Here is a 24937-nt window from a genome sequence, read left to right on the forward strand (position 1 = left end):
TGTGTAGCTGGATAATTGTTGCTTCATTTATCCACAGGAATTTTTGTGAATGACTTCCTATAACAATATATCTGAGGACCAGCCGAAGAGAGTGATGCATTGGAGAGTTGTACAGGAAAAAACTACATTCCCATGTAATGTTCACAATCTAAACACTGCAACATGGTGATACTGCTTTAGAAAGGGTCACACTGTTGCCGCCTTTCATGACTTCACAAGGAGTCTTGCTTTGTTTTTCTTGAAACCATAGCTCTTGGAATCCTCAGCTTTCATTTGGGGGGGGGAGTGGGGGAATTCTAGCCCTCAGTGTTTGAGAGAAGCTTGACCAAGCTGTACTAGTAAACGTCAAATATTAGAAGTCAAATGAGAACACGTTTTATTTTTAAGATATTTAGTTTTAAGCCAATCTCATGATTTTTAGGAGTACCTGCCATGATTTTTGAATAGTTGGGGTTGGCAATACTTGTGACTACCTAGGCACAGATTCACAGCGTTATTTAGGTGAAATCTATGGCAGTTAGGAGCCTAAATGCTTTTGGAGATCTGGCCCTGAGTCCAATGTGAATGTGTAATTCACTAACACATAAGTGAAAGTGTTTTTAATGAGTGTTTCTCTCACTAAACTTGTGCAATCCTGGTCTCTTTAGGGAAAGTTTACACCCATGTAAGGTGTGAAGTTAAAGCCCCATGTCACTATAACTGCCCCTCTGCATATCCTTAAGAGCATGTGGTGGTGGTGATTAAGCTAAATTGCAAAAAGCCACTTATTCTGGAACAAGTGTTCATGGATGTTTTATAGCGGTAGAGCTAGGTGGCTTAATTATGCTGGTACAGCATCATATAAATAGTAAAACTTTCTTGTTTAGACAGGCCCAAATTCACATCTATACCTCGGCACACCTACTGTAACATGATTACTAATTCACACTCAGTTACACTCCCAGCCATTAACTCACTGACAAAGTTACATCTACACTTAAACAGCTACAGTGGTAATGCTCTTAAGGGTGTCAGTGTAGCTGCTGTTGGGAGGGGTTCTCCTATTAGCACAGGTAATCCACCTTCCCCCAAAGGCAGGAGGGAGTTTCATGAAATAATTCTTCTAGTGGCCTAGCCCTGTCTATGCCGGTGGTATAGCTATGTGTCTTGGGGGGCAGGGGGGTGGATTTCACCCTGAGAGACATAGCTATGCCAGTGAACTTCCTAGTGTAGACTGGCTGTCAGTCCATGGAGCCCAGGATCCTGTCATCTAACTGGAGTCAGATGCTTCAGGGCTAATGCACAGAACAGGACAATTTCCAGTGACCTAGCCCCTGTTTAGTCTCAGCCTCTGGTAGGTTTAGGGCAGGGGTTCTCGAACTGGGGGTTGTGAGCTGTCAGCCTCAATCCTGCATTGCCTCCAGCATTTATAATGGTGTTAAATATATTAAAAGGTGTTTTTAATTTATAAAGGGGGGTCGCACTTAGAGGCTTGCTCTGTGAAAGGGGTCGCCTGTGCAAAAGTTTGAGACCCACTGGTTTAGGGATACTCTGGAGTTAGGACCCTGATCGTAGGGGCTCATTCATCCACTCATTTGCTAATTGCACTGGCACCCATTAACTCACTGGCACACTAATTCACGCCCATTCATTAATTAGATTAATTACACTCCCAGGCATTCCTGAGCTCCAGCCACAGCAGGCTCACCCCAGCGCGCTAGTCAATTACAAGTGAGCTGGCAGGCCTGCTGCTGCCAGGCGGAACTACATCTCCCATCATGCTCAGCCTGCCCACCACGTGACGGACAGCGGACCAATGGGGACTGCCGTTACAGCCGAGGCCCGCTGGCCGTTTGTAAGGAGCCATGGCGGAGGCCGCTCGCTGACTCCCGTCGCAGGCGGCCCGGCTGGGACCCGGGGCCCGGGGCGGCCGCCCAGGTAAGGCCGACGCGAGGCCGAAGTCTCGCTCTGGAGGGGCCCCGCTGTGGCCCCCCCGGAACAGGAAATGACATCAGGGAGGCCGGAGAGGCTACTGGGAAATAGTGGGGCGGGAGGGGGGTCTCAGGCCCCTTTCCCCGGGCCCTGGTGTGGGAGAGGTGGTGACATCAGCGTGTGTCGTCGGTGCCGTCACAAGCACCCTCCTGACATCACGTGCACCCCGTGACATCAGCGACGCTGTCGCTGTGACACAACCGGGGTAACCATGGTGCTGCGGCGCACGTGCCTGTGTGATGTCATCGATGTCGCTGTGACACAACCGGGGTAACCATGGTGCTGCGGCGCATGCCTCCATGTGATGTCATCGATGTCGCTGTGACACAACCGGGGTAACCATGGTGCTGCGGCGCATGCCTCCATGTGATGTCATCGATGTCGCTGTGACATAGAGGTGTAACCATGGTGCTGCGGCGCATGCATGCAGAGAGACCTAGACAAATTGGAGGATTGGGCCAAAAGAAATCTGATGAGGTTCAACGAGGACAAGTGCAGAGTCCTGCACTTAGGATGGAAGAATCCCATGCACCGCTACAGACTAGGGACCGAATGGCTCGGCAGCAGTTCTGCGGAAAAGGACCTAGGGGTTACAGTGGACGAGAAGCTGGATAGGAGTCAACAGTGTGCCCTTGTTGGCCTTCTTGGCAACGGCGTTTTGGGATGTATATATAGGGACATTGTCAGCAGATCGGGACGTGATCGTTCCCCTCTATTCGACACTGGTGAGGCCTCACCTGGAGTACTGTGTCCAGTTTTGGGCCCCACACTACAAGAAGGATGTGGAAAAATTGGAAAGCGTCCAGCGGAGGGCAACAAAAATGATTAGGGGGCTGGAGCACATGACTTATGAGGAGAGGCTGAGGGAACTGGGATTGTTTAGTCTGCGGAAGAGAAGAATGAGGGGGGATTTGATAGCTGCTTTTAACTACCTGAAAGGGGGTTCCAAAGAGGATGGCTCTAGACTGTTCTCAGTGGTAGCAGATGATAGAACGAGGAGTAATGGTCTCAAGTTGCAGTGGGGGAGGTTTAGGTTGGATATTAGGAAAAACTTTTTCACTAGGAGAGTGGTGAAGCACTGGAATGCGTTACCTAGGGAGGTGGTGGAATCTCCTTCCTTAGAAGTTTTTAAGGCCCATCTTGACAAAGCCCTGGCTGGGATGATTTAGTTGGGGATTGGTCCTGCTTTGAGCAGGGGGTTGGACTAGATGATCTCCTGAGGTCCCTTCCAACCCTGATATTCTATGATTCAATGTGCCTATGTGATGTCATCGATGTCGCTGTGACATAGAGGTGTAACCATGGTGTGGCGGCACATGTGCCTATGTGATGTCATTGATGGTGCTGTGACATAGGGGTGTAACCATGGTGCTGCGGCCCATGCACTTATGTGATGTCAACAGTGCCATGGTGACACAGAAGTATAACCGTGGTGCTGTGATACCACTTGTGTGATGTCATCAGTGTCACTATGACACTGGTGTAGCCATGGTGCTGCGACACACATACCTTTGTGACACTGTGCTGTGTCATCTCTGCAGTCACTGTGACACCGCAAAATAAGGATGCCACAGCACATGTGGCTGCGTTTGGTAGACCAAGTGATGCCGTGAAGTCACTGTAGTATGACATCAGTGTCACATCACAGTGTTGGCCTCTTGATGCGATGATGTAAAGGTGCACGTGACCAGGTTGTGGGTCCTTTATTGTCTTCATGGCGTCATTGTATTGTGATGTCATATTATTTGGCATAGTGATGTGATGATGCCTTGAAGACACAGAATTTGCATCTTTATGGTAACTTCGCAAAATCTCTGTGCATCATTGCTACATTGTAAACATCAAAACACTTTGCCATTGGGAAATCACAAATCTTTGTATCACGATGTGGCATCACCATGAAATGCCACTATCAGGTCAACCTGTGCTGTAATGTGACATCCTCCAACCATCAGAGGCTGTGACTACCCAAGGGTTTTGGGGGCAGGAGGGTTGGCAAAACTTGCTCATTTTTTGTTAAAAGTGATGCAGATCTGTGATAGTTTTAGCGCGGATAGACAAATCACCTGCGGTCAGTTTGAGCATTGTCGTGTCTAACCCTGATCTGAGCCCCTGCCAAATGATAGGGTTTTAAAAACACTGGGACCCTTGTCTACATTAGTGTCTTTACTGTTGTTAACACCAGCACGCCAGTGTTAGCAACAGTGGGAATTTTTTTTTGCCAGAAATGCCTAGGGTAGCCATTGAGTTACCATGATATTATGACGCAACATTCTGCACGACAGCTTCTTCAATATTTGGTGATGTGATGGTGCAGAGGTTGTTAGAGAACAATATTTTTGCGTCATGTTCGTGTAATTAATTCATTGTGGCAAAGCGAAAGGAACTTCATCCTGAAGAATGCTGGATTAGGATAGTGTGTGCTGTGACTCATCTGATGTACCAACCACCCTTCTGTATTAGAGGCTGGATGCAAGCTGCTTCCCGATCATGCTACATAGGGACAGCCCTGGGGCTTCTGGCATATTGACAGTGCAGCAAAATTTGGACTCACTTAATCTAGAAAGGTCTAAAAGCTGTAAATGATTTGGATCAATTTGTTCAGCCTAGCTTGTAAATTAACTTTTTATTTTATTCAAGCCCTGTGTGATTAAGGAAGGAAAGACCCCTAGCAAACAACTGCATTCAGACACACTGCTTATATAATACTTCTATACTCTTCATCTGCATCTTTTAAATATAAATCAAGGAACAAAGACCAACCCAAATAATCCCACTAACGAGTCTTTCAAATGCTATGACATTTTTTTCTCCAGTATTTTCTGAACTCTTATTATCTCTGTGTATCGGCTACATGCTTTTTTTGTTTTTACATGTAAATAACAAAACATAGAGATTCCTCTGAATCTGTAACGTTATGGGATTACTTTACATAGCCAAGTTTGTACATGTTTGGTAGCTGTTCTTCAAAGTTCCATAACGTCTCATTCAGTCCTGGGTGAATCTGTCATACATTAAAATCCTTCCTCACCACTCATCTCTTTGTGAGTCAACAATATTACCGCACAAATAAAAACAAACATCCAACTTATTTCTTCATCTGGTTCCCAGTGTCAACTCGGTCTTGCTTAGATCGGAAGCTCATTGGGGCAGGAAATGGCTTTACTTTTGTGTCTCATCTTCTGTCGTGCACATTGCTGGCACTGAACGAACAAATAATAACACTTATGACAAGGTCCACATCCTGCGAAATAAATTGATATCATCCTTTGCTCCATCATAAGGTAGCTCTGAGCACAAATAGGTGAATAGTTCTCATTGCATAGTGTTTCGCACCTACAAAACATCGGCAGATTTCAGTTTTCTTACAAAGTTCGCTGGGCTATTGCTAATGGTCTCAGTAAGGACTTGTTCTCTGACCTAGTTATTTTGGTTATATCTAGACTTGGAACGATGAGATTTTTTTGGGTAAATGTTGATTTCACTGTACATTGAAGTCAATGCAAAAATATTTTCATTGATGATCAGAATGTACAGATAAGCAAAGAAAGAAAAGAACTATTTGAGAACTTACTAGAGTTTGACTTAAGGGTATTTATTTTGTGTATTTTGACATGTGACGTTGACAATTTGTGTTTAACAGTTATAAAGCTTTAACTTTTAATCTCAACATCTACTGTCATTAAATCATTTTGGTCCTCCCCTCTCCCCCCCCACATAATTTCCTGCAACTGTGAAAAATTTAAATAGATAAAAAAAGCTTACAACGAACCATTGATATTACCAGTCAAAATTATAAATAAATACAAATCTAAGTCTCCTAGCCTAGTTTTTCATTTTGTATAGTAAAAGCCAATAGATCACTTGGTCCTCTCATTCTTTTGCCAAAGTCCTAGCCCACATCATTCAAGTCCTAGCCTTATACATTCTACTCCTGGGATGTCCAGTATGTTCCAAAGGTCACTTTCTGCTGCATTAATTGTAGACCTAGGTCTTACCCTCTGTGCAGCTCGGATCTATTGTGCTCTCACAGCAACAGCATGACAGTCTGCCACCAACAGATCAAACGGAACTTCTTTATTATGACACCTCTAAAATTTAGAGGCTAGACACTGGTCAGAATTCCAGGAAGACTTGAAAGCATCAGATCTGACCTTTTCCCATCCCCCCAAGCACAGAGCCCACATGAGACATTCTTAGCTGAAGATGTGAGTACAACTTACATCCTATGTTGCTTTTCCTCTGAAGGAACCGTCAGCAGCATTATTGCGTAACGTTGTGGTGGTGTGGGTGGAGGCAGGGATGGGATTTATAAATCTGTGGTATATAACGTTGACTTTTTTGTCTGCTCTTCCCAGCATGCTGGGAACTCCAGCTGTAATGCCCACAGATATCTATAATCAACTGTGGAAAATAGTCGATCACCCCATATCTTCACCTTCAGGGCTCTGCACAACTGTTCCCTCATCTCAGTGACTTTTTTTATCTTGTTTTCCCACTCTCATATTCCCCTTCTCTTTCAGGTCATCCCCCTGTTCACTCCTACACATGGAACTAACTCACACTCTCTTAGTAACCACTAAGGACGTACCCTTACATTTCTATGTGCCTTTCCTCCTCCCAATTCAGTTTGCCATTGACCACTTCCTGCAAGCCACATGCAGAACTCTCATTCTCAGCCCCATGACCGGCAAGAACAAGGCATTCACACTTGAAGGGAGGCTACCATCCGGGCAGGAGGCCAGCTGTCCTACAGAGAGCCAGTGCATAGCTCACTGTGCAGCTGTGGGGAGTAAGCAGATTTTGGCCATGAGCCTGGAGCAAACCCTTACACGTTGAAAGCTGCTGGGGGATTTTTATGTCCATGCAGAGGAGAAAGGAGATTTTATATATATTCAAAGGACACATTAAAAAGACCCCTGATAACAAGCAGTATAGAAGTCAGTGTTTCTGCCTTAGAAGAGCTGAGACAACCCTGCCAGAATTTGACCCTTGGGCCCAGAACATCAAAGATATTCAGATACCTGCATTGCAATCCCATTTAGATGCCTTTATCCTTTTGAGGCTCTGGGCCCTGGTGCTTAAAGTAGTCCCCAGGTTGCTAGCAAGGGATAAAGACCCTGATCCTTGCAGCCTTAACTCTGAGTTGACTCGTGCGGCCTGATTTGCCTCTAACACTTGTGTAACTCCATTGACATCAATGGAGTTATTCCTGATTTACACCCGGAAGAGGGAGGCTCTTTGTCTTTAGCAGACCTACGTCTGAGTTATTGCTGAAAGATGAGATCCCTACATAGTAAGAATATCATTGTAATGCCATTCTGATCAGGGTTTTAAGTTCAGACCTTGTCTACACACAAAAGTTATACCACTTTCATTATACGGGGATAAGTAATACAGTACAACCCTCCTCGTGTGGATGCATTTATACCAGTATTAAAGTGCTTATACTGGAATAGCTTTTTCCCATATGGGACAGAGGGACAGGAATAAGCTATACTGGTATAAGGCTCCTTTATGTTGATGTAACTATGTAACTCCGGGTATAATTGGTAAAACTCACACACCTCTAATCAAAATAATTATATCAGTATAAAAACTGTGTGTAGACCAGGCCTCAGGGTGGGTACAACGGTATTATGGATATATAGGCTTCTTTGTTTTCAGTTTAAACTGATTTTTACTGAAAAAATCTTGGGTTTTACAAAAAGTACTATTCATTTTTTTCCCCGATTTTCACCCTACTTTTGTATCATTCAAACATATAGAAAATAACTTGTTCTATTAGGAAAATACGTATGTTGCATGAATTACATCGTATTACGAGAATACATTAGTCTGTGTGTCTATGCAAAGCTGCCTGTGGAAGCCAGGCTAGAAGATACACACAATAAACAAACAGGCACGCACGCAAGCCCTGAAGTGCCGGCGCATCTGAACGTACTGACGACCGTCACGCCCACCCCGGACACATTTCAAGCCGTTAACAGGGAACGGTTTAAAGATCTGACCCGCTAAAATGGGAAGAAAACAAAAATCTGTATCAGAGTGCGTTTCGGAACACAAGGAAAATTTTAAAAAAACAAAACCAGGAGAAAAGGATGGAGTTGAGTGTATGCGCTGCAAGTGATGTGGCCCAATTCTTAAATGTAAATATTTATTGGCTAATAGTATTAGGTGTACAACTGTAAACTGTTTATTCAAATGAAAAGTTTTATTTGGGGATTAGAGCGATATTGTTTTCTTAAACTCAGAGGAGAAATTGTGTTCTGAGTTCTGTTTTAGTTCTGCAGAAAACCACATTAAATTCCATTCATCAAAACATTCATCCACTGAATACTTTTCCCCTCTCCTTCCGTCCACCAAAATAAACCCTGATATTTACCCAGAAAAATTATTAATAGATTTTTCTACTGATTTTCACCTCTTTTTGTTGTTGTAGTAATAAACACCGATAAATTCCCGGGAAAAATTAAAATAAAAACCAAAAATGAAGGGCCCTATTGATATAGTAAGTGTCTTTAAACTTTACTTTCTCCTGGACTGAAGAGACTTAAAATAGCGTATAGATTGAACATGATGCTGTGTGTGTGTGTGTGTGTGAGAGAGAGAGAGAGACACACACAGAGAGAGCATTGTCTCTCCAGAGCTTTTTTTGAAAGAGCGCCCACCCATCACCTCCAGCTAAAGAAACACTAGGATCAGTCAGCCACCACTATTTTAACCAATGTGACTGAGATTTTCAGAGCTGCCTAAGAGGTTTGCACACCCAGTTCTCAAGGAAATGTACTGCAATAGGGCATCCAGATCCCTGACATGGCTTCAAAAACACCACCCCGCCTTCAGTGCTGCTCTTAGGGTTAGATGGCATGGTGACGAACATGCTGATGGCTGCTCCATACTAGTGCCCCACTTCACGCAGTCCGAGTCTCTCAGCTTGGAACGTGGCTATGTATGCATGAGGCTGACTGCGTCTTTGAGCAGGGGGTTGGACTAGATGACCTCCTGAGGTCCCTTCCAACCCTGATATTCTATGATTCTGTGATCTATGGGGCCCCTTGAAGATTTAATCCTACATTCTTTTCAATTCTTTGATTAAGAGAAGCTGTGATGAACAACACAGGTAAGGACGCTCTTTGAAGTATAATTTTTAATCCTTTATTATACTCAAATGATTTGAAACACGCAGCATGGTCTAGCGGATGGGGCATTAGACTGAGACTGGGGAGACTTAGATTCTGTTCCTAGCTCTGCCCTGACCTGTCATGTGATTTTGGGCAAGTCACTTCCCCTCTCTCTGCCTCTGTGTCCCACCTTTTGTCTGCTTTGTCTGTTGAGCTGCTGAGGGCAGGGGCTGTCTCATTATGTGTTTGTACAGCTCCTAGGACACTGGGGCATTGAGCCCCATTGGGGCCTCTGGGTGCGATTGTAATACAAATTATCATAATATGAGCAGCAAGGGAGCGAAGCAGGAGATCCAGTTTGACTGAGTTCTTGACTTCTCTGATGTTTCAGGCTCCCTCGAGGATGGACCCGAACTCAGTGAGGACTAAAGTCCCAGCTTTCTTATCGGACTTGGGAAAAGCTACGCTCAGGGGAATAAGGAAATGTCCCCGGTGCGGCACTTACAACGGCACCCGAGGGCTGAGCTGCAAGAACAAAACCTGCGGGACGATCTTCCGCTACGGCGCTCGGAAGCAGCCCGGCGTCGACGCCGTGAAGATCATCACGGGCTCGGATCTGCAGATCTACTCGGTACGGCAGAGAGACAGGGGGCCAGACTACCGGTGCTTTGTGGAGCTGGGGGTTTCAGAGACAACCATCCAGACTGTGGATGGAACCATCATCACGCAGCTCAGCTCTGGGCGCTGCTACGTCCCTTCGTGTTTGAAGGCAGCCACTCAAGGCGTGGTGGAAAACCAGTGCCAGCACATCAAGCTGGCTGTGAACTGTCAGACCGAGGCCACCCCTTTGACCTTGAAAAGCTCCATCTTAAACTCCATGCAGGCCTCCCCCGAAACGAAGCAAACCATCTGGCAGCTGGCAACGGAGCCCACCGGCCCCCTGGTGCAAAGGATTACCAAGAACATCCTGGTAGTGAAGTGCAAGGCCAGTCAGAAGCACAGCTTGGGGTATCTCCACGCCTCCTTTGCTCAGAAGATGAGCAGTAAGAATGTGCCAGAGCACAGATTTCTCTGCTCATGCCAGACTCTGAAATCCAGCAAGGCCAGCTCTGCCAAGGAAGAGGCCGCACAGAGATGCATTCACTTCTTCGCCTGCATCTCTGCCTTTGCCAGTGATGAGACCCTGGCGCAGGAGTTCTCGGACTTCCTGAGTTACGATTCCAGCGGTAAGCGGGGCTAGGGCAGGCGTGGGCCTGCAGGGAGGTTTAGAATGACGAAGCGAGCGAAAAAAGATGGGGGTGAGTGGGAATGAGAGAGCCCAGGGTTTGGTGAGCAATATTCCAACTGATGGGTAGTGTCTGCATGAGGATGGATTGCCTGAAAGCTGCTGTCCATTCCCCCATCTGACGACTGCTAAACCATGCCTGCCACAGAGCATTTCTGTCTCCGTCTCAGAAAACAAATGTGGCCTGCAGCAGATCAGAACCATAGGGGGCTATCGCCCCCTTCCCACCTCCCCCACCCCGGGCTTGATTACTCACCTCATCCCCATGTAAGCAACTTACTTTAGAAGAGGAAGCAGAAACTTTATGTGGATGGTCTGGGTGGGAGTACTGAATCAGAGGCAGTAACACAGTGGATCATTACTGGGCTGCCTTATGTGGAAGAAAATCAAGAACCCAGGAGTGGGAGGCAGACAAGAGTTTCTCTTGGGGTAGCTAAACTGGGAGGGAGCATCTCTCCATTCAGGGGTGAGGGGTACACAAGACTAATGGGTTTTAAAGGGGTTTTTTGGGTAGGGAGGTGGATTTGGGTCTTTAAGTGGTGTATGTTAAGAGATGACTGTCTAATCAACCCTGCTTAAATACAGCTTTGAAAGAATCTATTCTCGCGGCCTCTGAAAGCTCCTTACTCGCCTGGTTTAGAGTGGATGAGTTCTTTATTTTGCAGGGAAGGATGCCTGGTTTGTGAGAAGTTAAAAAAATTTCAGTAGGGTAGGAATATAGACCTACATTGGGCCTGGATGAACGACAGTTTTAACCTACGTTTGGATGTTAGCACAAGTGATAAGCCCAAAGTATGTGGCCAGAAGAAGAGATGATGGGAAAGGATTGTTTGTGTTTACTCGGTAGTGACCCCTGAAATATCAAGGTTATCTTCTTTAAGGTTTGGCTTGAGATAATAAAAATAAAGACAACACGCTTAATTGGACAGAAAACCTTGATGAGGTTCATCTTGTCTTCAGTGGAGGGGGAAGGACAAAATTCAGCCCCAAACTGCCCCTTGTGGGTTTAGCTAAGGTGCAGTAACCAGCAATAATGTCATTTGTCTATTATAGTGTATAAAAGGCAAGGTTTGAGGGGTTTCTTTGTCAGAGCTATTCTTTCCCCTTCTGGAGTCATGCCGTGACGTGAATATATCTCCCAAGGTATACTGTTGTGAGTATTTGGCTAATGCTTCTAACTGGACATAGAGTAAAAGGGGGTAATTTTGGATGTAATCTACATCAAGTGGCCTTTGGACTAATAAAAGAACACTTGTGTGGAAGCTGAGTAAACTAATTAGGGAAATTATTTCCAACGTCTAGCAAAACCAAATTGGCTATGTGAACATTAAGGGCTTGATTTTGCTAGCTATTTAGGGACCTAAAGGTAGACCTAGGGAGTTAGGCACCAAGGTGCTCTTGAAAATTCCAGTTGACACCAAGCATAAATACCTTTACTGAATTTAGGTTCCTAAATACCTTTAAAAATGTTGGCCCTACGGGACTAATTCTGATTTATGCCAGTGTAATTAAGATCAGGCATTGGCGCTACACCAGTGTAAATTATTGTTTGTACTGGGGAGCAGGGGAGAGCCCCAGTAACGGATCAAGGTCGCATTCTGCTGGGTGCTGTGAAATTGGTGTATGATCAGAACCAGGCTCTAACTGGCCAAAGTATATTAACACGCATTAACGCTGCTGCTGACTTGCTGTGTGACCCGAGGCAAGTCACTTAACCCATCAGTGCCTCACTTTCCCCATCTATAAAATAGAACTGATAATACCTAATAACTTTTGGGGCTTAACTAGTGAAGTGCTTTGAGATCTTTGGGTGAGAAGTGGTAAAGAAGTGCAAGGTATTATGGTTATTGTTCAGCTGTTACCATGTCCATTTCCACCACCACTTTGCCAAGGAGTACATACTGGGCCAGGTTAATCTCTCATGTAACACCATTTAACCTGGTGGCGCTACCCCATGAGAGAAATTGGTCTATTGAGTTCTTTACCTCTTAAATTACAAAGCAATCCTTTCAGCCAAATGTTTTGGAATGAGCTAACCCTGGTGCAAGCATGTACCGTTCCTACTGGAGTCAGAGTTGTCCCTGTTTGCATTGGGAGTGAATTAATCTTGCCTTGAATACGGGAGCTGTTGTGCCAGCCGTACAGAAGTGTGTTGTGGTTTGATATTAGTTAGGATCGCTAATATTGAAGGAAAAGCCGCTGCACACAGAGGCAATGGAGACCCAAGCTCACACTGACATCTTATCCATGTCTGTATTCCTTTTGATTTTCCCATTTGTTTTTCTAATTCTTACAGTTGTGTACACATGGGAAAGAAGCTCTTTTCTCACTCTAAAAGTTGCTACTTATTTTTTTCACACCTGTAACTCAGCGTAGCTGAACTCTGGGTATGTGGCTTATTGACAGTCCGAGATCCTTACTTGTGTGGTGAGGAAGGATTTGCAGAAACAGGCCCCAAACGTGGAGAGGGAGAAATGGTTAGAAATGAACAAAGCTGGGGACGTTTGAAGTACAGACTAAGTTTAGATCTTGCACTTTCAGGTGAGGGACCTCACACATGGGTAGCCCCACTGAGTTTAGTTGGATTGTGCATGTCTGTCAATTTAAGCATGCACATACATGTCTCCAGGATCGGGGCCAGAATGTTGCCTTAACCTTGCGCTTAGTTATAATTGATTCGTTATAAAGACTCAGCGGTTGTTTTTTCCAGGTCTCAAAGGGATCATAGTGCCCCAGTTAGTTTGCCATCCTGAATCCACCGTGCAGGCTGGCGAGCCCACTGCTTCCAAGTCAAAAAAGAGGAAAAAAGATGAAGCATCTGGTAAGGGACCATTTCAGTTCTTTAATAGGGGTTTCAGTGGGTGTTGGATCAGGTCATGGTTGATTTGGAGGAATATTTGAATCTTCTAACCAGCCTATGATTTTTTAACGGGATTCAATGAAACTAGATGTTTCCTCTGTCTTGTCTCTGAGTGCACGTGAGGTGCTGGTTGTTAGAGGTGGAAAGCACCTCGTCCATTCCATCCCTGTGCAAGGATGGAGCCCCTGGGTATCTCAGTTGTTAAACTTGACTATCAGAAGCGACTATTCTAGCTCTGCAGGTTACAAAGAATATGTTGCTAAAGCCTGGAAACTAAAGCTTTTTTAAATTGAACCTAAGGTACCCAAGGAAATAGCCCACTCCTGGCTCAAGATCCGGCCAACTGCAATCTGAGGAAAAGCGGATTGAAAAAGCCAGCTGTTGCATCTTCACTAAAAAGGCAAGGTAAGTTTCATTTCTGCGGTCTCTTTCACTCAGCCATAAGAGCAGCAGAAATACAAAAATACCTAGTGAGTGGGGAAAAATGCTGCAAACCAAGGGCCATGAAAGAAACATTATGGGCCTGATTCTCCTCTCACCTACGCTGATGTAACTCCATTGGAATAACTCCAGGTTTGCAATGGAGTGAGATGAAAATCAGACCCTATATTTCCAATGGCCTGTGATGGGATGTTAGATGGGGTGGGATCTGAGTTACTACAGAGAATTCTTTCCTGGGTATCTGGCTGGTGAATCTTGCTCATATGCTCAGGGTTTAGCTGATCGCCATATTTGGGGTCAGGAAGGAATTTTCATCCAGGGCAGATTGGAAGAGGCCCTGGAGGTTTTTCGCCTTCCTCTGTAGCATGGGGCACGGGTCACTTGCTGGAGGATTCTCTGCTCCTTGAAGTCTTTAAATCGCGATTTGAGGACTTCAGTAGCTCAGACATAGGTGAGAGGTTTTTCGCAGGAGTGGGTGGGTAAGATTCTGAGGCCTGCATTGTGCAGGAGGTCGGACTAGATGATCATAATGGTCCCTTCTGACTTTAGTATCTATGAATCTATTGCAACTGATGGTTCTGTGCTGCTCTTCTGTAATTCCTCCTGCATATTGGCAAAATTATACACCTGAATACCAGTGTCTGTCTGAAAGATGGTGCTGACTCACTCTCTTGTGTAACTGCTAGGGTTTGTTCCTTCTCATTCCGAGTTTAAAAAAAAAAAGCATTTGTGAAGGGGATAGTGTTGTGTTAATCTAAAATAAAAAATGGTTTAAGATGAAACTGAACAGTTTGGCCAAACAGGAATAGAAAACTGACTTGAGCTTTTATTCTGGCCTTTGTCACTGTCTTTGTGGCGTCTCCCAGCTGCATGTTTGTGTGAGATGATTCTTTGTCAGAATCAGTGAACAGATGCATTTTACAACCACCGGGTGGCAAATATTTGTGCAAAAAGACAAGCCAGGTTCTGTCTCCTGTTCTTCTAAAGCCCGGGGCCCTGATTCTCTTCCCCTTTACTCCTGAGTAACACCGGTATAATTGCATCAAATCCAGCAGAGCTACACCAGTGTAATTTAAGTAAGGGAGAGCCAACACTGTCGTTCTGGCTGGGGACACACCAAGCGCAAACGCCACTAACTCAAATAACTCCTGGCTTTCTTTGAGGTATTTATACATGTATGTTTTAGAACTGTTTCATTGTAGGCTCGCTTATTTCTCTATATATTTAGGATTATTTCTGTTTACCATGATAGATACTTAGGGATTTAAAGCTCAATCCAATTCCCATGGAAACCTGAGAGAGCCTTTCCATTGACATTAATGGTATTTGGATCAGGGTCTTATAAAATAAACTTTTTTTTTCCTGTTTACTCATTTTCCTTATTCACCTGAAACTCATGATTGCCAGTGGTTTGTTAGATTTTTCTTAGCACTCTTCTCTCATTACTTTTTCTAGGAAAGAGCTAAAGACTGAACAAATCAGTTTTCCTTTTCTCTGCTTCAAAGCAGTTATTGCAATCTCTGACTCCCTCTTGTATCTCATCAACTCTCAGCTGAAAATATCTTTGTTCCTTGTCTGTGCATCTTACTTTTTCTTATTTTGGGGCCTGATCCTGCTACAGTCCAATGGGATTACGAGCAGTAGTAAGAGGAGTTTGTCCATTTTTAACCCGATCGGCTACTTAGATTTCAGGGCCCTGGGAATGTTCCAGTTGGAAATAGACATTGATGAAGTCTGCTGTTTTTTCTGATGCAGTCATGTTTATTCACAAGGAATGAACAAAGCCCTGCTCCTGTGAATGCAAGAGGAACCAAGAACAAAAGGAGCAGTTTCTTAGCTTCTAGTCCTCAAGCCTCTTGGGCCAACAGTAGACCCAAAAACACTCTCTCTAGCTTTTTCTAGGGTCACACTGTTCATACAGGCTCCTAGTTGGTTATCCTGCTTTTTGCCTCTGCCTTTGTCCGTTCTCAGTTCTCTCATCTCGCCCCCCGCCCCCGAAACAATACTCAGCCAAAATAGGAGTCATTGGGCAGGTTCACACACACTTTTTGTCTTAGGTGGAGGCTTATGCTTACAGTTATGTTGACTGAAGTGTGAGTTTGCACCTATCAATCTCAATGGGGTTTTTAACTCATCCCGTAACAAGGTTTCTCTCAGCTCATAACAGCTGCTTACCCTTTACTGAAAGTACTTTCAACTCTGGATTGGCTATAGCGGTTTGTTTAATAGCACACAGTGACACTACGCAGCCATTTAGGACATTTAGAAGCAAAAAGCACCATAGCCAGTTGACATTTCAGGGAGGATTTAGTTAAGCAAAATGTAACTATGTCCCCAATCCTGCAAATACTTACTTGCTTGCCTAACTTTATGCCCTGTGTATAGTTCCACAGACTTCAATACAATTTCTCACAGCATGTAAAATGAACCACACCTGCAAGTCTGTGCCGGTTTGAGTTCCGACTCTCATTTTGGGATATAGTTTATATGAAAGTTCATACGCAATATGAAAGGCCTGATTTTCCTGTGGAGCTGAGCACCTGCAGCTCCCACTGAGTTGAGGGAGCTCAACACTTCTGAAAATAAGGTGTAAGGTTGCAGGGGTGTGTGTGTGTAAGTTACACAAACACTTGGCAGTGCATGCCAACTGTCGGGCCCCAATGACTTTTAATTGTAGAGCTGAGTGAATAATGGCTTTTTAGGTTGGGAGCTGCCCCAAAAAATCTGAAGAAGAAATCTGGTTCGACTGGAAACAAAGTGAATTTTTTCATCAAATTGACCCAAAATGTTTTGAGTCAACCAACACCAATGCTTTTTGAGTTCTTTGTTTTGATTTGGGCGTTTTTCACCTTAAAAACAAAAGTTTGTTTGTTTTTTAAAGCTGACAACATTTTGATTTTAAATTCGGGCTTGAAATGAACCTGTTGAAACAGAATGTTTCAACTCTTTTGAATTTTCTTCCCCAGCCAAGGCTATTCGTCAAATTCAGAAACAGTTTTAGACCCCGAAAATGCATTTTTCAGCAAAAAAACAATTAGTCAGAAACCATTCACTCAACTGTAGTTATAAACCCCTGAAAATGAGATGTGTAATGGAAACAATGTCTTCTTCATCACAGCAGAAACACTGCTATTCATTGCTCTTATATACTGTGTACCCTGTATTTCTGCTTTGCATTTAGTGAAGGGCATCAAGTTCTGGAAACTGTCTGATAAATGTAATGCTGAATATACTTTGATATATATGTATGCACACAGAGAGCTTCTGGTGTGAATCCAGCATATATCTGGCCTTTCGCTGCTTATTGTTTCCTTTGGGAACAGCATTGTGGAAGTGAAGAATGCTTATCCACTCTGTTTAAAGAGAGCATTTGTATTTGATGAAGGGTTTCCTTTTCTTTTAGCCTGTAATCAGCTGCTGGATGAGTCACAGGTGACCTTGTCCTTCCAAGAATGGCTGGCCAGTGTCACCGAACGCATCCATCAAACCATGCATTACCAATTTGATGGTAAGTGTTGTATGGGAGAGCCTAGAATCTTGTCTTGTTGCTAGTTAAGCAGCAGAAGTTGTGATCAGTTTGAACTATCTGCTGGGTCAAAGAGAGAAGAGCATGTGGCTTGGGGTGGGGCAAGCATTTAATTCGATTTTCTTCAGTCTTGATTCTCTTTGTAAACCAGTGGTTCTCAAACTTTCCAGATTACTGTCCCCCTTTCGGGAGTCTGATTGGTTTTGCGTACCCCAAGTTTCACCTCGCTTTAAAGCTACTTGCTTACAAAATCAGACACAAATATACAAAAGCGTCACAGCACAGTTACTGAAAAATTGCTGACTTTCTCCTTTTTACCATATAATTATAAATCAGCTGGAATATAAATATTGTACTTACATTTCAGTGTGATACTTGAGCCTGTTTTTCACTTGTGAGCCTTGTCTGAAGCCCAGACCCCACTGCCCGAGGCTGAAGCATGTAACGTAGCTTCGCGGGGGTCCCTGTGACATGAAGCCCTGGGTAACTGCCCTGCTTGCCACCCCCTAACGCCAGCCCTGCACTTGCGATTCCCCTAAACCCATCCTATGACACCCCCCACCTCCCCGGGGAGTCACAATCCCCCAGGTTGAGAAACACTGATCTAAATGAGTTGAGTACCCCTTGGAAAACCTCTGTGTACCCCTAGTTGAGAACCACGGCTGTAAACATCAAACGTGGTCTGAGTCGTTGCACAAGGCTTTGTGCTGGCTTTTTGCACTGGGATGAGTTTTGCCCTTAAGGCTAGATTGTGCCTTTAGGCAAAGGGTGGTGCATTAGCTGCAGTGCCTCAGGATGCATTGTGCCGTGGAGACTCCTCCCCTGCTCCCCTCTTGTTCTAGGAGGTGTGTCTGGAATAAAGAAAGCTGCTGTTGCAGTCCTTACAAGGGTGCATTTAGCGGTTCCTCTGACACCTGGCACCGGGTAGAGCTGAGCCAAAGCTCCACCCAGTCCTAGCTCTTCTCTGTCCTCGCCCCAGCCATGTGCTCACAGGGATATGCTCTGCACCTAACCTGGACCCAAAATCTAGGTAGGCCTTATTGGCTGTGCAGGGCAGTGGGGTGCTTTGCTGTGGAAGCACTCGGGACAATCTAACCATTCATGATTTGGGATCTTAAACATTGTGACCTTTGGCAACCAAAGATTTTCCAGCACTCGGGAGATTCAGGTGCAGGGAATGCCAACCTTATCGCTGAGTTTCTTGCTGAAAAGTCTGGGTGGGGCTGGGTGAATGATCTGCCTTGGCGCAGGTTTTGTGAGACGATCCACTGGCTGAATAACTTCCTCCGGCTCGCAGGCGTTCTAGGTTTTTTAAAACAAAAATCCCTTACTGGCACCTCATGTGTAGGCTGTACGTCTCCACTGTTGCCATATTGTGGGGATGCACCCTGGCTAGTCAGGGTCTGCTACAGCAAACGTTAATGAGAACTAGGTCACTTCAGTCTAGTGCATTTCATTCAGAGCGGTCTCAAAGTCCTTTACAACCGTTTGCTGTTCACACTTGGTACATGGGTTCATAAAATGGTGTTAGAAGCATGCTACGGGTGTGGGTGGAAGGTGCTATGGATGGGTACAAAAGTCCATCAGTAGAAGGTATTGTAGTTGGTTATAAGCAACTTTTTGGACTCTACAGCTATTGATTAACTGTTTATTACACCTGTTAATCATTTATGAACTTTTTATAAACCATTTGTAAAGGGAATCTTATTGTAAAGTGGGACCCATTTACTGACCAGTCCTGACCCTGCCTAGCTTGTGAGATCTGACAAGACCTTAAAGGGAAAACAAAACTGATTACCTCTTGTGCTAGTGTGACCAAATCCTTGTAGAAGCACTTAAGAATATTTATTAATATCATGTCCCATACCACCTGTTTCCAGTCAAACTGCTCCTTTTTTCTCTCCTCTAAAACCTTCTTGGTTTATTGTGCAGGCAAACCAGAGCCACTGGTGTTCCATATACCTCAGTCATTCTTCGATGCCCTGCAGCAGAGGATTTCCATAGGAAGCACAAAGAAACGGCTGCCTAATTCCACTACAGGTACAAGATCTTATGATCTCATAAGCGCAAACCTTTGGAAATCTGAACACTGGGTAATCTCTGGTGATTTCCATGCAAAAATCTGTCTAGTTTAGTGTTTTGGGGCCATGCATTGGGAGTGTGAGGTATAAAAAGTTATGGGTGAGGTTGGGGGTACGCTGTTGGCCGGGCTGCGATGCGTGGTGATTCCTCCAGGTTACAAAGAAAATGAAAGGACCACTGGATATCTCTGGGGATTGGTGGTGGGATATGGAGCCTAGATCACCTGTCTCAGGTCAGCAGTGAGCAAAAGTCACTCGTGGCTACCTGATGTCTGTAAAATTAGTTGACTGTCCAGTTCCCAATGTATAAGTGTCCACCCACCTCACTAAAATCCATCATGCCTCTGGGCACTAAGTGACATCTCTGCAGCCAGCCCCAGCAGAAAGGCTAAAGACTGAATGGGCCACAGAGACAGACGCCACCTCCCCTCCTCCTTGTAGAGGTGCTCACTGCAGCTCAAGAGTGGAGCACAGTGGCTGGGCAGCGTGCGGGAGGCTTTGCACTGCCCATGTTGTCCCTGTACTTTGAATAGAGGAGGCCAGACTGCAGGGCCAGGCAATTCCTCACATCAACTTGACGCTCACTTTAAAAATCGTGTATTTACCTTTTTTTTTTTTTTTTAAGTATCAACCTGACTTCAAACCTCCAAAGCCAGGAGGTGAAAGGTTACAACACAAACTCGCTGTGACCCTGTAATAAGGCCAGTGGAATGGTTACAGTTACATGGTTATAACTTTTCCAGACATAAGGCCAGTGGTGGCTTTCCAATCCAGTCCACTTGGTCAGTGCCCATTGGTGGTCAGTCCGCAGATTGGGACGGCGCCACTCTGAGCTGCTATGTCAATGCGTATTTACGATTCTTAAGGCTGTGGATTATTGATGTGACAGATGGTAACAATCTCCTCTAGCAACACGCATTAGTGTAATTAATACTCCATATATTCCAGGGACTATTCTCTGCATTCATACTAACAGTCCTTAGGCCCAGTGGGAGGAATTCATTCATAATCAAAGGGCTTCAATCTCTCTTGAGGTGTTGTGCTGGCCCTCTGCTGAGGGGTGAATTTCACACCATGTTCATTCATCCGGAGCAGTAACAGCTGTGTAAATACTGTTTTCCTGCTCTTTTAGTTTAAAAATGCTTAATTGGAGGCAGTAGCCTGTAGTGTGTCATCTGTGTGTGAATCTTCGCTCGCCTTCAGCCTTGATTAGAAGAGAATAGTAAATCAGGTGACGAGGGGAAAGACTTTACGATGCACGGGGTTTTTGAAAATCATTCTGGCTGACATAGCAGTGTAACTTACCTGTTACCTGGAACTGTCTGACAAGTGACTTGCTCAAAGTCTCAATGGTGCTTCAGCCAATTTGAAGCCATGACCTCCCTGCCTCTAAGGCCTTGTGTATGTGGGGAAAGCTTTTTCGATATAATCTAAGGTGTGAATGTAAAGCTATACAACCTCCCATGTGGACACTCTCTTCTGATGTGTGAGCAGCTTTTTCTGGTTTAGCTTGTGCGGTTTGGGAAAAGCTAAACCACAAAAGCTCTTACGCTGCAATAAGAGTGTCCTCAGAGAGGGTACACCGGTGTAAATGGTAGGTCTTGTCTACATGGGCAAGGTTTTTAAGTCCCTTCCTCCAACCTCTAGCCACCCACAATGTTTAGAGGAGGAAGTGCAGTCGAATGGCAGGGCACTGGGTCTGAAAAGCAAGCTCTAGTCACAACTCTGCTGCATGAACGTGGGGCAGGTTGCTTGGCCTCTCCGTGGATCAGTTTATCACACCCAAGTTACAGGTAATAACACTGACCTAATTCTCAGGCGTGGTTTGAGGCTTGCTTTCATGTCTAACTACTTGGAGATGTTAAAGTGAAATAGTTCAAGGGCAAACCCCTCTTCGTAAATATTTATCACGCTGCTTGTCAGTTCTTTCCTCAACAGGAGACTAGTTTCAGGGGCGTCACAGATGCCTCAAAACAATGTTGTCTTGGTTTCCTAGACACGGAGCGTATTGCATCTACATTCTCCTTCAGTATCCCTGTAGGCCAGGCTATATAGCTTGTGTTTCTGACCTCAGAGGTGCGGTTCCGTCACAGAAAACAGTAGGAGGAACAATACGTGGAAGCATTTAGTCACAGCAGAAAGATGGCCTAGCATGGTGCTGTTGCAAATATTCAAGTGCCCAGACTTGTTACAGTTCAGCAGCTCCTCCCTCATATTTTATCTTTGTGGCTTCAGGGGTATTTTTTGTTCCAAGTTTACCAACATCTTGTAAGAAATATGTTTCTTTGCCCCTCTTTGGAACTATAGCCTCGGGGCACCCGTTTGAGGTACAGCCAGTCAGCGTTACTATCCCTGTTTTACGGGGGAGTGACACGAGGCATAGGGAAGTTAAGTTATTTTCTAGGGCCACACACGGAGTGAGTAGCAGAGCCAGGGACAGAACCCAGCAGCCTTGACTAGAGCGGATGGAAAAATGAAATGTTATGTGTGAAAATCTGTTTGTTTTTTTTAACAAACATCCGCCCGTCCCAAAATTGTGGTTAATTAAACCCAAATTAAACAAATTTCAATTTGAAACAAATTCTCATTTAAAATGCCTTTCAGTGGAAGAAATCCAGTGTCGTCATCATCCAACTGGTTTGGTTTCAACTAAATTGCGTTTTTCGACTATGCTGGTCGTGTCCCATGCAATAGCCTCCCTCCTCTTGTTACTAGATTAGTTTGCCATCAGATATAGAACAGCGGTGGCCCTACGGTTTCAGCATCTGTAATATGGTCTTCCTGTTCACAGCTTTTGTCCGGAAAGATGCACTGCCCTTGGGTACCTTCTCCAAATACACCTGGCACATTACCAACATCCTGCAGGTCAAGCAAATATTTGACACTCCTGAGGTAAGGCGTGTTTGTTCTCCTGATTCCTCTCTAAAGACCGAGCGTGGAGCCCAGTCGGTTAGGTCAGCAGGCTGGGGAGGAAAGAGGGCGGAGCTAGACATGGCTCCTGCAAACACACGCATGAGTTCATGGGGGCTGCTCACCTGGGTAAAGTCAGATCTGTGCAACCAAGTTTTATCAGCATGACTTTGTTATTTAGGAGCCTGTATGTAGACTCGGCTTATACCAGCAATTGTCGTTTTGCTGGTATAGCTTGTGTCATTCGGGGACGGGAGGTGACTGAAGTATACCTGCAAAAGAACTGCATCTCCACTAGGAGGCGCTGCTGGTTTAGTTATACTGGCAAAGCCTGTATAGCGTAGACTAGCCCGTAGAGTTTGCAGAATTGGGGCCCTCGATTGCTTTGCAACGGAGTGATTCTGAGCTGGAAAGTCTGCAATCGATTCTAGCAGCGGAAAGCTTTATTTGGCAGAGTTCCTTCGGTGGGAACATTTGAGCAGGGATCAGGCGAGCATATTCCAGCCTCAGCTAGAGGGACTAACTGATTACCACAGCTGGGATCACACTCAGAATCACTCCTACAGCTTAGAAGCAAGGGCTTTGGTGGTGGTGGTGGTGGTGGATTCTCTCTTCTGGAGCACTGGGCAGGGACTGTAAGCTCAGATGGGCTTACCCCCCACTCTCCGGGTCTGTAGAGGTGGTTGGCAGGCACCTGTGAAGCTGAGACTGCACGCCCCAGCTCTGCCAAGAGCCTGCAGGCTAAGGGTCAGTTCCAAATACAGCTTGGTGGTGGTTGACGGCCCCTAAGGCTCTCTGCTGATCATCTGTGCCTGGCTTCTGTTGCAAGATGCCCTTGGAAATCACACGCAGCTTCATCCAGAACCGGGATGGGACCTACGAGCTGTTTAAGTGCCCCAAGGTTGAGGTGGAGAGCATCGCGGAGACGTACGGTCGCCTGGAGAAGCAGCCGATTATCCGGCCTTTGGAACTCAAAACCTTCCTCAAAGTTGGTAAGTTTATAACAGAGGGAAGAAGAGTGAAATCAACCCAAGCAGCTGTTACCTCCTGACCAGTTCCTACCACTCTTGTTTGAGAAAAGAGAGAACTGTCATCCAGTGGTCTGAGCATGGTGGGGGACAGACGGGACACCCTGGATTCATTTATGTGTGAGGAGTCCTTAGTTCTGGCCATACTGGGTCAGACCAATGGTCCATCTGGCTCAGTATCCTGTCTTCCGACAGTGGCCAGGGCCAGATGCTTCAGAGGAAGTGAACAGAACGGGGTAATTTCCCAGCTCTGCCACTGACTCTGTGGGTGAAATTCACATCCGTGCAGAGGGTCAGCACAAGATCTATGCACCACTTATTTCCACGAGCGTACAGGCCTCATGCTGATAAATGTCACCCTGCCTGAATCTGAGCAAGTCGCCTCACCTCTCTGTGGCCCCAGACAGGGCTAGTGATGCTTTGTCTGCCTTTGTAAATGTGTTGGATGAAATCAAGTGCCAGATACTATCAGCTCCATGACTCGTGTCATCGTTCTGTTAAAGACTTCTGAGAAAACCCTTTCGTTGCAAAATGGGGCTGGTTTTACATCCTGGGAGTACCGAGAGGCCCCACTGTGTTTGATGCTGTATAATCGTGCCCTGAGACAGGTCCCACGCAAAGTCTTACAAGCTAACAGACAAGACAATGGATGGAAGAAAGCAAGTGTTATTCTAATGAAGGGGCGGGGCATGGAGCCTCAGGTGACATGATTTAATTCTGTGGCAGAAACGGCCAGGAATTCTGCTTTGAGCCAGCGTTTGTGGGATTTATTTTTTAAGCAGTTGTCATTATGGCACAATTAATGCCATTTGGGCAGCCTGGGTGTGCCCACAGATTGGGTACTTGGCCATCTAAAGGACCAGTTACACCCACAGCTACTCATCCTTAATTTTCAGCCTAGTTTTAACCAGCCCTGTATGTGAGGTCATTTTATTACCTCCGTCTAATACATTGTTAGAGTGATACAGCTGACATGCTACCGCCTCTTGCTTCTTTTCCCCCCAGGCAACACATCACCTGATCAGAAGGAACCGACACCTTTCACTATTGAGTGGATCCCGGATATTTTACCCCAGTCCAAGATTGGTGAGCTGAGGATTAAGTTTGAATATGGCCATCACAGGAATGGACATACCACTGAATACCAGGAGCAACGCCCTTCACTAGAACAGACCCTGGAGCTAACCCCTCTAACCACCATCACCTTTCCTTGACCTAACACACAGCCCCTCTCCAGCTAAGTTTGCACAGCCCTGCTCCGTGGCCTCTCTGCCCGGGGCACTATTAGCATTGAACTTGTACGGGGTTCCGTACTGAACTGCTCTGTAAATCTGAAGTTTTCTGATTTCTAAATAGCCACGGGACCTACACTAGACGAAAAACACCTCACCTGCTCTCTAAATAGCATATTTTGATGCTGCTTTACATGTAGTCTTCACTCAAACTGAACACACCTCTGCATTCCCATTCACCAGGATGCATTGAAACCTTTGGGGTGTAGTTCCTTTCTGTCACTTCCCCCTTGAAAACAGACTTATTCCACAGCTCACAGCTGGGAGAAGACAGTATATTACGAAGGGAGTTAGGTCCTTGTGTCACTACATGAACCATCATGGCAGTGTCTGATTTTATGCCGTACTTTAAAATATTTTTTTTAAATAAAGCACACTGGAAAACGGTGCTGCTTTTTGATTTCAACCTCTTTTGGCGG

General features: G+C 45.3%; 2 protein-coding genes across 4 annotated transcripts in view; both read left to right on the forward strand.

Annotated features, from left to right (window-relative positions):
• TIA1 (TIA1 cytotoxic granule associated RNA binding protein) overlaps positions 1-13181 on the forward strand; it is a 38250-nt gene extending 25069 nt beyond the window's left edge. The window contains exons 13-15 of one of the 3 annotated variants that reach the window (XR_006287604.1): positions 38-134; positions 1656-1917; positions 13091-13181. Coding sequence is in view for 1 of the 3 variants with exons in the window: in XM_043536491.1 (XP_043392426.1) it covers positions 9487-9517 (31 nt within the window). In the remaining 2 variants the exon portion in view is untranslated. Of the gene's footprint in view, positions 1-37; positions 1918-9486; positions 9626-13090 lie in introns of those variants that run through there. The other 2 variants (XR_006287603.1, XM_043536491.1) reach the window with 2 other exon arrangements.
• C26H2orf42 (chromosome 26 C2orf42 homolog) lies at positions 9478-24907 on the forward strand. Its single transcript, XM_037886518.2, has 8 exons — positions 9478-10321; positions 13091-13201; positions 13541-13645; positions 17085-17189; positions 19140-19247; positions 22080-22180; positions 23028-23190; positions 24232-24907. Exons 1-8 carry the CDS (start codon positions 9478-9480, stop codon positions 24438-24440), a joined length of 1746 nt encoding a protein of 581 aa, XP_037742446.1. The 3' UTR covers positions 24441-24907.
• The last annotated feature ends 30 nt before the right edge of the window (positions 24908-24937 follow it).

Source organism: Chelonia mydas, chromosome 26 (assembly GCF_015237465.2).
Source record: "Chelonia mydas isolate rCheMyd1 chromosome 26, rCheMyd1.pri.v2, whole genome shotgun sequence".
NCBI classification, from domain to species: Eukaryota; Metazoa; Chordata; order Testudines; family Cheloniidae; genus Chelonia; species Chelonia mydas.